Source organism: Nannospalax galili, unplaced genomic scaffold, assembly GCF_000622305.1.
Source record: "Nannospalax galili isolate Female #2095 unplaced genomic scaffold, S.galili_v1.0 scaffold806, whole genome shotgun sequence".
In the NCBI taxonomy this organism is placed as follows: domain Eukaryota; kingdom Metazoa; phylum Chordata; class Mammalia; order Rodentia; family Spalacidae; genus Nannospalax; species Nannospalax galili.
In genome coordinates this window covers 889,820-903,346 of record NW_008355419.1, presented here as the reverse complement: position 1 = coordinate 903,346, position 13,527 = coordinate 889,820, and the positions used below count along the sequence as shown (strand labels likewise).

Below are 13,527 nucleotides of genomic sequence, written 5' to 3'. Positions count from 1 at the left end.
GCCAGACCACCCATTCATGGTGTCAGCCCTGCTGCAGCTCAGGGGGGACATAAAGGAAACCTACAAGGTCATCTTCGTAGCCCATGTGGTGGCTGGCCTTTGAGGCTACAGGAGCCTCTATGCAAAGCCCCTTGGACTCTCCCACCTACCCTTGAAGCCTTCCACCAAGCTGTGAGCCAACCCATTCCTCCAGGCCTGAGACCTGGGCATCCCCTACTGAGCAGGTTCAAATAGCCCCAGAGCCAGAACTCCCCAGCTCCACAGACATGGCTACTTCCTGATGTCCTAAACCCAGCCAGCTCAAAGTCTGAGAACAGCCCACACTAAGAACTACTGACTACTGATGCGACCAGTTCAACACACAGCCTGCTCCTCACCCTACCCCCAGAGATTCCAGACCTACCCAGCATCCCTCCAGGCTTTAGAAATCCAGGGAGTACCACACCCTACAGACTTGTCAATAAACTTTGAGAACCAATACATACAGTCTGCAGTGTGGGGGACAAGCAGAGAATGAGGTGGGAACAGAGCGTCAGGGAAGCAGCACACACACACACCCCAATCTATAAAATAAAGCTCTGCCTTGTAAGGACCACCCAGAGGATAGGAGTCTTGCCCAATAACTGGAGAGGTCACCTTGACTCTAATGTCTGGAAGACCCTTCCAAATCTGTATCATTGAGGGCAAAGCAGGCATCAAATCTGTATCAAAGCAGGCAGTGGAGGGTACTAGGGGCTACAGAACCAGAGTTGATCATGGCCCAGACCTGGAGAGGTACAGGGAGGAGGGAGAGGAAGACAAGAGGTTCCAAAGTCCAGAGAAAGGCCCTTAAGCCTCCCAGATGTTCCTATGTCCCAGGATGTGAAAGGCATGGACAGTGGTTGTGGGCCCAGCTCACCCACATCCTCCCCTTGAAGCCCAGCCAGGGCCAGGGGAAGTCCAGCTTGTGAGTTTGAGTTTACACTTGTCTAGAAAGAGTGGATTCTTCTTTCTGGGCCCTAACCCACTGAGCCCATGAGATGCTGTTACACCCTCACTCCAGCACCCCAGCAACTCCCACCCTCTGAGGTATGGCTTGGTGGATGCCTTCTCTCAGACCCCCTCCAGCCTGACCCTCTATCTGTGCAGCACCCTCCTTGCCGCTCAACTGAACACTGCCCTTACACCGGTGTGCCTTTGGAACCCTGAATACTAACTGAGCCAGTAGCATTAACCTTGGAACAGCATTTTGCAGGACTTCTGCCCAGCAGCCTTGGAGGTAGCAGACCCTGGGGCTGACCAGCACAGGTCCTGGGTGTGTAGGGCAGCTGTAGACAGAGACTTGGAGTCCTCCTATCTCCTGGGGGAGGGCCAGCAACCACCCACCAATGCAACTATGAGCATAGTGAAGAAATGAATGCAGGAAAGGAAGGACGAGAGCACCTCGCCACCCTTCTCCCCACCATGGCTGTGTTGACTGTCTCCTGCATTCTGATCATCAGTGTGTTGACAGTCCCCTGGTAGTGGAGGGCAGAGCAGCCTGGCAGAGCACTTAGTCTGAAAGGAGGAGTGAGAATCAAGGTCCTCCTAGAAGCAGCCCCAGCAGGAACAGCAGGCATGAGCCAGGTGCTGGCTCCAAGTGCTGGGCCCTTCCCCAGACAGCCACGGTGAGGATGCACAGCAAATGTTCTAGAAAGATGGTTTGGAAGCTAAAGCCCCAGCATATTAATGCTGTAAATCCCCAGCCCTTACCTAGAGTGCTAGAGTGTATAAGGGTGGATCCCATTTGTCCATTTGTCCTGCGAGGCTACAGCCCAGGGCAGTTTGGGAGAGTTTCAGGAGAGCTAGAGGGGCAGGGGAAGGGCAAGAGGAGACGAGGACAGACCCATGCCCCATGCCCGGGCAAAAGCCGCCCTGTCTCCTCCTAAGGCTGTCACCATGTGCATGCGCGAGTGCGTGCATGCGTGTGCATGTGCATATGTGCGCATACGCGTGTGTGTGCACGTGTGCGTGTGTGCATTCATGCGTGTGCGTGCGTGCGTGTGCGTGTGTCGCCCGCGCAATTCAGAGTCCGAACTTTAAGTGAAGAAGCAATGGGGCGGAGCACAAGGATGCCGCCTTCCAAAGTGGGCGTGACCTCCGGGGCCCGCCCTGCGATCGGCAGGAGCCTAGACTCCCAGCCCGGCCTCCCGCTGACCAGGTGCCAGGGCGGGCGCGGGCCCGGGTGGGCGGAGCCTCGGAAAGCGGTGCCGCGGGCTCCGTTCCGCGGTGTCCGGGAACATGGCCCCGGGGCCGCCGGCCACGCAGGGGCTCCTGCTGTTGCTGCCGCTGCTGCCGCTGTCGCAGGTGGGTCGGGCCGCGCGCGGTGAGGGCAAGTGGGGCGGGTCTGCGCTCGGCCCCGCCCCGCCCTGGCTCACCCCTGTCCCCACAGGTGGCGCTGGGTTCCGCGGAAGACAACTGTGACCCGTCGGACCAGTAAGTAGGGGAAGGAGGGGGGGGACTGGCTGGCACGAAGCTGTGGGGTGAGCCGGCCAATACCCCACCTGCTCCAGGTGCCGCTGTCCCCTCAGGTGCCCGTCCCAGGCCCGCTGGAGCAGCCTATGGCATGTGGGGTAAGTGGAAGCCTGGGCGCCAAGTTCGGTAGCAGGGTAGATCGGGCCAGACCCCCTCCACCGCACCTGTTGCATGGCCTGCTGTCAACTCCCTGGAGGCTTCTGGAGGGCATTGGAGACCCAGGCAGCCTGGAAGCTGGGCCTGGTCATAGTCAGCAGAAGGCACAAGGAGAGTGCAGTTGGCTGAGGACAATGTGTACTGGGCAAGAACTCAAGGCCACCCCTGGCCAGCCCTGAAGAGTCCAAGGAGACCAGGGCAGAGCAGCTCCTCAGCCTGGATCTAACCCTGGAAGTCTCTGGCATGGGGAGGCATTCTCTGACTTTCTTTTCACCTGTCTGTTGTGCTGTCTTAAGGGTGTGCATGACTGGTCCCAGAGTGCAGGTGCCCAGTGGCAGATGGTCAGTCCAGCTGCAGGGCCTTGCTCTTCCCTGTCAGGCTCATCCTGCTCACCATCCTCCTGTTGCTGCTCTGCGGGGTCACAGCCAGTTGTGTACGGTTTTGCTGCCTCCGGAAGCAGGCACACACCCAGACACACCTGCCACCAGTGTGGCAGCCCTGTGACATGACTGTTATCCCTGTGGACAGTGACAGCCCTGCACACAGCACTGTGACCTGTGAGTGTCTGGGAACCTGTAGCAAGCATGGGTTGGGGGTGGACACTGTGGGGTGAATGCCACATCCCTTCCACAAACCCACTCTCGTTCCTTGCAGCCTACAGCTCTGTGCAGTACTCACTGGGCATGCAATTGCCCCTCTCTTTTGGGGAGCCTGATCCTGACTTCATGGTCCCTCCTGCCTACAGCCTGTATGCTCCTGAGCTGCCACCGTCCTATGATGAGGTTGTCAAGATGGCAAAACCCAGAGAGGAGGAGGCAGCTCCCTCCCAGAAACCCAGCTCTCTGCCTGAGGCCTTGGAGACCACTCCAGAACCCCAGGAGCCAGGCCCCAATGCCCAGCAGCCCTAGCTGTGTCCCAGTGCCCCTTGAAGAGGATAGGAGTTCTTTCTCTTGGAGCTAATAGATCATAGCTTAGAGTCCTGATGCCTAGGACCAAGGACTCCTGCCTGTGTCATCCTTCCTCTGGGAAGACCAGCCATCCAGCACATTGCTGCAGACTCAGGCCTTGTTGCTATGCAACACTGGCTGGCCAGCCTGCCTTGTGTTGGCCACCTCCTCTCCTCCTCAGTACCAGGCAGGCTGATGGTCTCAACACACACACACACACACACACACACACACACACACACGCGCATGCACGCACGCACATACACACGCGCACACACACACGGCCTGTCTGGGGCCAAAGAGATCCTCATTCCAGGGGAGGAGCCTCCAGCCTGAACCTTGGGAGCTCAAGGCCCTCTGGCATGTCAACCCTTTGAAGAGAGAATAAAGTTTATGTGAACACGGTCTTTGCCTTTGTGGGAGGGGCTTTAGGGCCCCAGGGTATACAGCAACCCCAGATAGCCTCCCCAGTGCAGATAGGCAGGGCAAGTGTGTATCTATCTACCCTTCTTGCTGGTGTCCAGAGCCCAGATCTGGACAGTGGGAAGGACCAGAAGTGATCTGGATTATGTGCCCAGGGCCGGTCCAGATTTCTTTCTCCAGGCTCACCTATCACCCACCCACCTCTAGGGTGAGGAAGTGGCGAAGACACTAGCATCAGACTGAATTTATTTGATGCAGATCTAGGGGCAGAATGGGCAGTGACAGGCAGCACATTTCCTGGGCAGGCCTCCTGCAGCCAGAGCAGCTGTCCGACTGGACCAACTTGAAGGACTTTCCCATCGTCATGGCCACAAACTCTGGGGCAAAAGGGCAAGTCAGCACCTGCCCTGATCCAGCTACTCAGTCCCCAGGCCCATCCCTTGCTCACCCTCATAGTCTGTGATTACATCCCCGTCCTTGTCAGGCTCCACCATCTGCCCAGCCTCCACTTTATTGAGGGGTTCGCCCACCTTCACAAGCACATACCTGCCAAGGCCTCACACTGAGCCACCATCTGCTGGTATCTTCATACGCACACGTACACACCACACACCACACACACACACACACACACACACACACACACACACACACACACCACCCAAGCACCACCATCCCCATAGCTCCAGGCCCTACTTGAGCATGTTCCTGTCTATGTAATCCTTGCTGTCCTTGTCAAAGACTTGGAAGAGCTGCCCTCAGCTTGCCCTCTTCGTTCTGGGCCTTCTCATGGTAGATCCCCATCAGTACCAGAAAGTCACAGCAGTTGAAGAGCCCTATGTCTGCAAGACTTTTTTTTTCCAGTACAAGACTCAAGTGAGAGTGGGGCTGGGTCACACTTCTACACCTCTTCCCACTCCCATGCACAGGTGACCACAGCCCAGGACTGCACCTCACATCCCATGCCCCACAAGCCCTGGCTTACTGTCTCTGTCCGAATCCTTGGCCATGGAGGCCAGCTCGCTCTTAGTGGGGCTGATGCCCAGCAGGCTCCTGAGCTGCTCCAGCTCACTGTCAGTCTCTACCTCTCCATTGCCCTCATCATCAGACATCCCAAAGACACCTTTCATTCCTTAATCTGTTCAGCTGACAGGCACTCTATCTGTGAGGGACACCCGAACTCACCTTCACTAGGGGCTTCCTTGCTCTCCTGTCCACATGATGGTGGGAGATGACCCACCATCTATTTGGCCGCTCTTCAGGGCATATGATTAAAAAGGAGGCCCCAGTGCAGAGCAAGTGTTCAAGAATAAGGTGACAAGTGATGGGCTTTGTGGTGAGTGAGACTCTGTCTGACAAGGGCAAGAATAAGCAAGGCAGAGGGTAAGGGCTGGCATGGGGACCAGACAAAGGGGGTCAGGTAGGCACACAAGAGCCAGGGCACAGGCCAGCCATGAGAGGTAGCAGCAGAGCAAGGGGTCCATGGGACAGACCCTGAGGTCAAGGGAGGAGCCCAACCAGGCCAGAGTGGAGCTTCCCAGGGAAAGACTTCCAGGCCAGCAAATAACCAGGGCGGAGGAGATAGATAGCCTGGGAAGCAAAGCTTTGAGGGACACTCCGGCACCGGGCCACCTTTGCACACCTTCTCAGCAGCAGGTCCCTAAGTAAGCCTTCAGAAAGGGGTGCTCCACCTGGCCCTGAAGAGGAGCAGTGTTGGTGATGGGAAGCTTTCTCTCAGTGCCCCCTCCAGCACCCTCCTCAGTTTCCTGCCCCTAGGCTTCCAAAGCTCCTCCTTAGATTCCAAGAGGCCCTTATACCTTGGGTGTTGGCTCTTGCCGTTCTCTACCTGAAGGTCCTGCCCCAGCTACCTCCCTAAGGCTACTACTCCCAGCTCTGGCTCACCCCACCCAACCAGACCACCAGAGGTTCTAACGAGTGCTAGAGCCACCTTACCATGTCTGTGGTTAGTCAAGAAGACTGTGCAAGGCAGTGACCCCAGGCTGCTGTGCACAGAGCATGCAGCACAGTGGTGGTTTTAGCTGGGTCCCCAGGGTCCAGATTCCAAGAGTCTTATGTGCGTGGGAAGTCCTGCCGGCCCTATTTCAAGATAGGCTCAGCCTTTCCCTACAGGGGCCCTTCCTGGCTCTCCTTGGTCTGAGCATCCCCTCACCCTGAAGATGAGTGCCAAGGATCAGGAACAAAGGGGCAGAAAGGGGCTGGCCAGTGCTAAGCCCTTACACAGGCTATTCCATTTTCATGGTCGAACTCCAGTCTACATCCTCAATGCTGCCATCCCTCCCAGGTTCTGCTGCTAGAGCCTCATTGGAGGCTGCCATTACTTATTTGAGACTTCTTGAAAAAGGCTCATCCCAGCCAGATAGTGTCTGATTGGCCCTAGACTGGTTGGTCTCCCATCTTCATGGGCTCAGTGCCCATTCCAGTGCCAACACTTGGCAAACACTCTCTAAAGGCAGAATGACTAAGTGCATTAGGGACCCAACAACTTTGCTGAGCTGGAGCTGAGGGTCCCCAGCCTAGAGAAGAGACATAAGTTCAGTCTAGGAGCCAGGCAGGTGAACCTAGGGCAGGCTGCTGCTGAGAGGCTGGCAGGTCTCTTCTGGGTAGTCTGAGGCTATTCTGGGGTTTCTTGAGAAATCTGACCTCCCTTCCACTCAGAACAGCAAAGCCGGCTCCCAAGGGAGCCACGTGCCCAGGCTGATCAGTAACAAGGCGCCACAGTGACACTCAAACCCTCTGTGCCCACCTGCACACGTGCGTTCTCTCAGACACACGCAAGTGCCACCTGTCCAGGCGCTGACCCCCAAACCACCACTGGAGTCTTCCCTGCTCCCATCCAGGCAGTGAGCATGAGACCTGCTGACGAGACCACTGCACTCAGAGGTTTGCACGTGCGGATCTCGACCTCTGTGGGCTAAGGGGGCTCCTCTCATCCCTGTCCGGCTGCCAACATTAGTAATGGACATGTGCATGCCTGTCCCTCCCCCATGCTTGCCTGATGGCTCCAAGCAGGTGGGGCACTCAACAGTCCACCAACAGCCCAGCCTCTGCCTGTCAGAATTCCCAGAGCTGTAGGATTACCCTCTGCTCAGAAGCCAGCTGCTAAGGCCAAATGATTTGTGCTGACAGGGATGGGATGGTGCCAGGGTGCAGTGGGCCTGTCTCATTTCAGGAGAGGCCAGCTCTGGGTTTGATGGGGTTGGAGGGTCATTCTGTAGCTTCATCCTGGCTGTAATCTGGTCTTCATTCCCTCCAGGCTGGGGGGTTCTGTGTACTGAATGCCTTCCCACAAGGGCACAGGGTAGGGGACATCACAGCACCCAGACACAATCTTATCTGGATTCTAGGCCCAGTGTCCCAGATTGGAGACAGCAGGTTACAGAAAGATGTCATCATAGCCCTGGACAGCTGTAGTGGCTTGAATGAGAAATATCTCCCATAGGCTCAAGTATTTCAACACTGTGTGGGGCGGTCATGGGATACTGGGGTGTAGCCTTCCTGGAGGAAGTACATCATTGCAGGGCAGGCTTTGAAAGTTCATGGAGTTGGCCCACTTCCAGTTCGCTCTATTTCCTGTTTGCAGTTCAAGATGTGAGTCTCCAATGCCTGCCCCCACAGCCACGCCTCCTGCTTGCTGCCGCACCTCCCCATCACGGTGGACTCTTACCCCTCTGGAACCGCAAACACAAATAAACTTTCTTCTTTACGTTGACTTGGTCATGGTGTTTTACCGCAGCAACAGAAGAGTAACAATGACAGCCATACCTCTCATCTCTCACCTGACATCTCACAGCTGTGAGCAGAAGACTCAACTTCCTACACCCCAGACTGTTATCTTTTTAAAAATATTTTATTTATTATTTTTATGAGTATGAGTGTATCGCCTGCATGTATATAAGTGCACCCATGTTGCGCAATATCCACGGAGATCAGAATTCCAGTGGGACTAGAGTTAAGGATGGTTGTTAGCTACCATGTGAATGCTGGGAATCAAACCTGGGTCCCAGCAAGAGCAGCCGGTGGTCTTAACCACTGAGCAACCTCTCCAGCCCCTCTTATCTTTTTGTTTGTTTTTGTTCTTTTGAGACAGAGTCTCACTATGCAGCCCTGGATGGCCTGGAACTCACAGAGATCTTCCTGCCTGTGGAAGCCAGAAGAGAGCGTTGGGTCCCCTAGAACTGGAGTTACCACCACGTGAAATCTGGGAACCAAATCCATATCCTCTTCAAGAGCAGTCAGTGCTCTTAACCACCGAGCCATGTCTCCAGTCCCAGCTTTTTAATTTTTTATATTACATTTATTTGTGTGTGCCTATGTGCATATGCCATAGCATGCATTTGGAAGTCAGAGGACAGTTATTAGGACTCAGTTCTTTCCTTCCACCATGTAGGTCCTGGGGATCAAACTTGTGTTGTCAGGCTTGGCAAGTGCCTTTCTCTGCTGAGCCATCTCACCAGCCCCACTCAGCTTTTTTATGCTGGTGCTAGAGCTCCAAACTCACGTCTCATGGCTGCACAGCAAGTACTTAATCCACTGACCCACCTCCCAAGTCCTGAACTTTTTTTTAGTATGATTACTACATTTATTTATTCATGTGTGTGTGTGCGCGCACGCGCGTGCTTGCGTGTGCATATGCGTGTGTGTGCATGCGTGTGTGTGTGCCTGTGTGCCACAACAGAGGAAACTTGCGGGAATCCATTCTCTCCTTCTACCAGGTGGCTCCTGGGGATGGAATGCAGGTTGTCCGATTTGGCAGGAGGTGCTTTTCTACCCTTGTGCCAACTCACCAGGCCCCCTGAACTATTTTTAAGTGCATAGTAGAGCAGGGTTGTGCACCTTGTACTAGAAGTTCTAGAGCTTTCATCTTGCAAAATGGAATCTCTAGACCCACTGAAGAGCTCTCCTCTCTCCCATCTCCAGCCCTTTCTATCGTGTTTCTGGATACTCTAGTGGAATCATAGGGATTTTACCTTTCCTGGCTCATTTCACTTAGCACAATGTCTTCGAGGTCCACTTATGCATAGCATATGATAGAATTCCCTTCTGTAGGTTAATAGCAGTCATTGTGTGCACAGACTATATTTGGTTATACTTCTCCATCAGCAAATCATCAGATTGTTTTTACCTCTGCTTTTGTGAATAATGCTGCAAGGAACGTGGGTATGCAAAGGTAGTCTTATTTTATTTTTATTATTATTTAAGTGTATGAGTGTATTGCCTGCATATGTGTAGGTGCACCTGTGTTGTGCAGTGCCCAAGGTCAGAAGAGGGTGTTGGATCCCCTGGAACTGGAGTTAGGGTGGTTGTTAGCTGCCTTGTGGGTGCTGGGAATCAAACCCGAGTTCTCTGCAAGAATAGCCACTGCTCTTAACTGCAGAGACATCTCTCCAGAATGCAAAGGTATTCTTTAAGATGAGATTAACCTTTAAATCAGTGGGCTTTGAGCAAAGCGTGCAAGTGGGCCTTGTCCATTCAGTTGAAGACCTTGAGAGAAAAGACTGAGACCCCTGAAGGAAGAAGCAATTCTGCCCACAGATGAAGGTCAAGACTGCACCGTGAGCTCTTCCCTGGGTCTCTAGCCCCCACAATCATGGACCCACTTCCTTAAACTCAGTCTCTGTTCTTGCCCCACATCTGTGATAGAGACATATGCATGTACACGTGTCTACACATCTCCTGTCTCTCTAATACAGACAGTCACACGGGGCAGGGACCCAATTCCCAGGAGCCAGGAAGGTTCAAGAGCAGTGCGCCCCAGGTACCTGGAAACCTCTGCACTGTAGGGCATGCTCTGCATTCTCTGGATAGAGTGGCACGAGGCCATGGGTACCAGAGGGACTGGAAGGCTATGTGTACAGCAGGGAGGGCCCAGTGCTTCCTGGCCCTGTTGCTCCCAAAGACCTGGAGACCTAGTGTCCTACTTTGGTTTCTCAAGCTGTGATAAGCTACCCTGACAAACCAACCTGGAAGATAAAAGGCTTTGTTCCAGCTCCCAATTCCAGGCTACAGTCTATCTCTGTGGGGAAGTCATAGCAGCAGGATCGTGACACAGTTGGTCTCATGACACCCACAGTCAAGAATGGTGAGAAATGAGTGCACAGACGCTCACTTGCTAGTGCTCAGCTTGGTTTCTCCACTTTTGTACAGTTCAGGCCCCAATGCCTAGGGAATGGTTTTACACAGGAGGCTGGGTCTTTCCACATCAAACAGCTTTTTTTTTTTTTTTTTTGGTCTTTTTGAAACAGGGTCTCCCTGTAGCCCCAGCTGTCCTGGAACTCACTATGTAGACCAGGCTGGCCTTGAATGCACAGAGATCCACCTGCCTCTGCCTCCCAAGTGCTGGGATTAAAGGCGTGCACCACCACACCTGACCATATCAAATAACTTTTAAGACAGTCCCCCAGAGACATACCTATGGGCCAACCTCGTGTAGATAACCCCTCACTGGGACTCTTCTGAGGTGATTCCAGGTCATGTCAAGTTGACAAAGCTATCACAGCCTCGTATCTTAACCCTGCACCTCCTTTCCCTTTGGGACCTCTAGCTCCCCCATGGGTCTTTCAGGAACGCCCCCAGAAAAACTGAGTCCAGCATGGAGAAGGGGGTGTGGAGGAAAGGAGAAAGCCAAACTATGAAACCTAAAACCATTTATAACCACTTAAAGAGCCTCCAAATGCCAAGTACAGTTCAGTAGATGTCTAGAGATCTTGATTTAGACTCAAAGCCTAATGTGAAAATTTTAAGGTCACCATTAAAATTGAAATAAGACATGTAACTTCGACACTTGTGAAGGAAAATGGTAATAAAGAAAATATATGCAGCCAGGCGGCGCACACCTTTAATCCCAGCACTTGGGAGACGTATGTTTGTGAGTTCAAGGCCAGCCTGGTCTACACAGTGAGTTCCAGGACAGCTCGGGCTACGGGGACCCTGTCTCAAAAAGACTCAAAAAGAAAGAAAAAAGCAAATATATGCTGTGTGTAGCATCCCTGGGACTTGGGAGGCGGAGGCAGGAAGATCACACAAGTTTGAGGCCAGCCAGCCTAGTCTATCTACATAGTAAGACCATGTCTCAAAAATAAGGGAAAAGGAGCCAGGTGTGGTGGCGCATGCCTTTAATCTCAGCACTTGGGAGGGAGGTGGAGGCAGGCAGATCTCTCTGTTTGAGGCCAGCCTGGTCTACATAGTGAGTTCCAGGTCAGCTGGGACTACAGGGAGACCCTGTCTCAGGAAAAAAAGAAAAGGGAATATTAATCTATTAGAACACAGTAAAGGAGGGAAGTGTAGAGAGAGCATTGCAAGTAAAAGAAAAGCCCAGGCCTGGAGAGATGGCTTAGTGGATCAAAGTGCTCTTCTACAGGACCCACGTTCAGTACCCAGGCTGGGTGGCTCAGAACTGCCCGTTAACTCCATCTCCAGGGGATCCAATGCCTCTGGCCTCATCAGGCACCTGCATTTATGTGCACACACCCATATGCAGACATATGCATAATTAATAATAAAACCAAAATCTTTTCATTTCAAAAGTAAATCTAACAGGGCATGGTGGCACGCAGGAGGCAGAGGCAGATCTCTGTGAGTTGAAGACCAACCTAGTCTACATAGTGAGAACAGTGTAAGCAGGAAAATGAATCAACACTGAATTAAACCCAGAAATAAAGAAGTATTAGTTGTATAACAAAGTGCACAAGGCCCCCTAGACAATGGAAGAAAACCTCTGCAAATTATCAATGGAATAAAGGATCAATATCCAGAATATAGAGCTTCTAGAGCTAGACACAGACAGGGGTCACACATACAAACCTAGCACTCAGGGAGGCCTGAGGCATGAGGATTCTCATGAATTCCAGGCCAACCTGGGCAATAGTGTGAGTTCCAGGCAAGCCTGGGCTACAGCATGAAGGGTTTTTTTTGTTTGTTTGTTTGGAGACATCATGTAGCCTCAACTGGCCTGGAAATCGCTATGTAGATGAGGTTGGCCTCAATCTCACAGACATCCACTGGCCTCTGGAGTGTTGGGACTAAAAACAAGTACCACCATGCCTGGCCAATGTGAGATTTTTTAAAAGATGGCTCATCAGGTAAAGGAACTTGCTGCTAACCCTGACAATCTGAGTTCATTCTCAGGGACCCTCATAGTGGAAGGAGAGAACCAACTCCTATAAATTCTTCTCTGACATTTGCATGTGCACTGTGGCACATGCACACACACACACAGACACACACACAGACACACACACACAATGAATAACGTAAAATAATTAAAACAACAAAAAAGAGCTCCTACAACTCAGCAGGAAAAAGAAACAATTTTTTTGGTCTTTTTGAGGCAGGATCCCTTTTTAGCCCCAGCTGGCCTGGAACTCGCTATGTAGACCAGGCTGGCCTTGATCTCACAGAAATCTTCCTGCCTCTGCCTCCTGAGTGCTGGGATTAAAGGTCTGCACCACCATGTCCAGCCCGATTCTTTTTGTGTTTTTAAAAATTTATTTTTGGCCGGGCATGGTGGTGCATGCCTTTAATCCCAGCACCCGGGAGGCAGAGGCAGGTGGATCTCTGTGAGTTCAAGGCCAGCCTGGTCTACATGGTGAGTTCCAGGATAACTGGGGCTATAGGGAGACCCTGACTAAAAAAGACCAAAAAAAAATATTTTTATTTATTTTTATTTGTACAAGCGTTTTGATTGCTGGTTTGTTTACTGATGTGTGTGTAGTGCGGGTGAAGACCCAAAGAGGGCTACAGAGCCACCATATGGGGTGCTGGGAATTGAACTCTGTCCTCTGGAAGAACAGCAAGTGCTCTTAACTCCTGAGCCACCCTCCAGCCCCTTTTTGTTTTGTTTTGCTTTTTAAATATTTTATTTTTATTTTATATGTATGAGTGTTTTGTCTGCGTGTATGTTAAGTGCACCCGAGTCATGCCATGCCCATAGAGGTCAAAAGAAGGTATTGATACCCCGGAACCGGAGTTATGGAAGGTTGTTAGCCACCATATGGGTGCTGGGAACCGAACCCAGGACTCCTGAAAGAGCAACCAGGTGGTCTTAACCACTGAACCATCTCTCCAGCCCTCTCTTTTTGTTTCCTCGAGACAGTCTCCCCCATGGAGCTCAGGTTGGCCTTGAACCTGCCATTTCCCAAGTGTTGCAATTTCAGGCCTTCGCCACCAGCCCAGCTGGGACTTTCTCTGCTTAATGCTTCTGGAGGGGTGGGGAAAGTGGCGGGGCTTGGGGTAAGTGAGGGATGGGGTGGGGGATGGTGTATCACGCATCACTAATGTCGGAAGCCTGCGTGGACTCGTGAGGGCGTATTCCTCGCGCCCTGTTCCGCGGTGTGAGGTCAGCATTTTAACCGGTTGCTCAGCCCAGAGGGCCATTTAGCCCAGGCCACCTCCGGACCAGGTCCGCCCCGCCCCTTCCCGCGGCCCGCCAGGCTCCACCTCCTCTTCGTCACGCCCCGCCCCCGCACCGCCCCGCGCCCCCCGGACCCCC

At 52.8% G+C, this 13,527-nt stretch overlaps 3 protein-coding genes across 4 annotated transcripts in view; 2 read left to right on the top strand and 1 right to left on the bottom strand.

Annotated features, from left to right (window-relative positions):
• Positions 1–471, top strand: part of Cfap74 (cilia and flagella associated protein 74) — a 66,791-nt gene extending 66,320 nt beyond the window's left edge. The window contains exon 39 of the mRNA XM_029555882.1: positions 2–471. Within this exon, the coding sequence (XP_029411742.1) occupies positions 2–103 (102 nt within the window). The 3' untranslated portion in view covers positions 104–471. The remainder of the gene's footprint in view (position 1) is intronic.
• A 1,696-nt stretch (positions 472–2,167) lies between these two features.
• On the top strand, positions 2,168–3,998 carry Tmem52 (transmembrane protein 52). Of its 2 annotated transcripts, none has more exons than XM_008852628.2 (5): positions 2,168–2,325; positions 2,411–2,454; positions 2,550–2,591; positions 3,028–3,206; positions 3,304–3,998. In XM_008852628.2, the coding sequence occupies exons 1-5, from the start codon at positions 2,260–2,262 to the stop codon at positions 3,555–3,557; spliced, it is 585 nt and encodes a 194-aa protein (XP_008850850.1). In that variant the 5' UTR covers positions 2,168–2,259; the 3' UTR covers positions 3,558–3,998. The 2 variants fall into 2 exon arrangements, with proteins under 2 accessions (XP_008850850.1, XP_008850849.1); XM_008852627.2 differs by having other exon boundaries at positions 2,532–2,591.
• A 255-nt stretch (positions 3,999–4,253) lies between these two features.
• The window catches only part of Calml6 (calmodulin like 6), a 23,900-nt gene continuing 14,626 nt past the window's right edge, over positions 4,254–13,527 (bottom strand). The window contains 6 exon segments of the mRNA XM_008852686.1: positions 4,254–4,396; positions 4,468–4,565; positions 4,716–4,768; positions 4,770–4,861; positions 5,005–5,148; positions 5,151–5,181. Coding sequence (XP_008850908.1) covers positions 4,254–4,396; positions 4,468–4,565; positions 4,716–4,768; positions 4,770–4,861; positions 5,005–5,148; positions 5,151–5,181 — 561 coding nt within the window.

Bases quoted from the DNA above. Each gene is read 5' to 3' on its own strand.
- Tmem52 (XM_008852627.2), top strand. From the start codon at position 2,260: ATGGCCCCGGGGCCGCCGGCCACGCAGGGGCTCCTGCTGTTGCTGCCG. The intron at 2,455-2,531 runs GTAAGTAGGGGA...CACCTGCTCCAG, and splicing joins AACTGTGACCCGTCGGACCA to GTGCCGCTGTCCCCTCAGGT. The intron at 2,592-3,027 runs GTAAGTGGAAGC...CTTCCCTGTCAG, and splicing joins AGCAGCCTATGGCATGTGGG to GCTCATCCTGCTCACCATCC.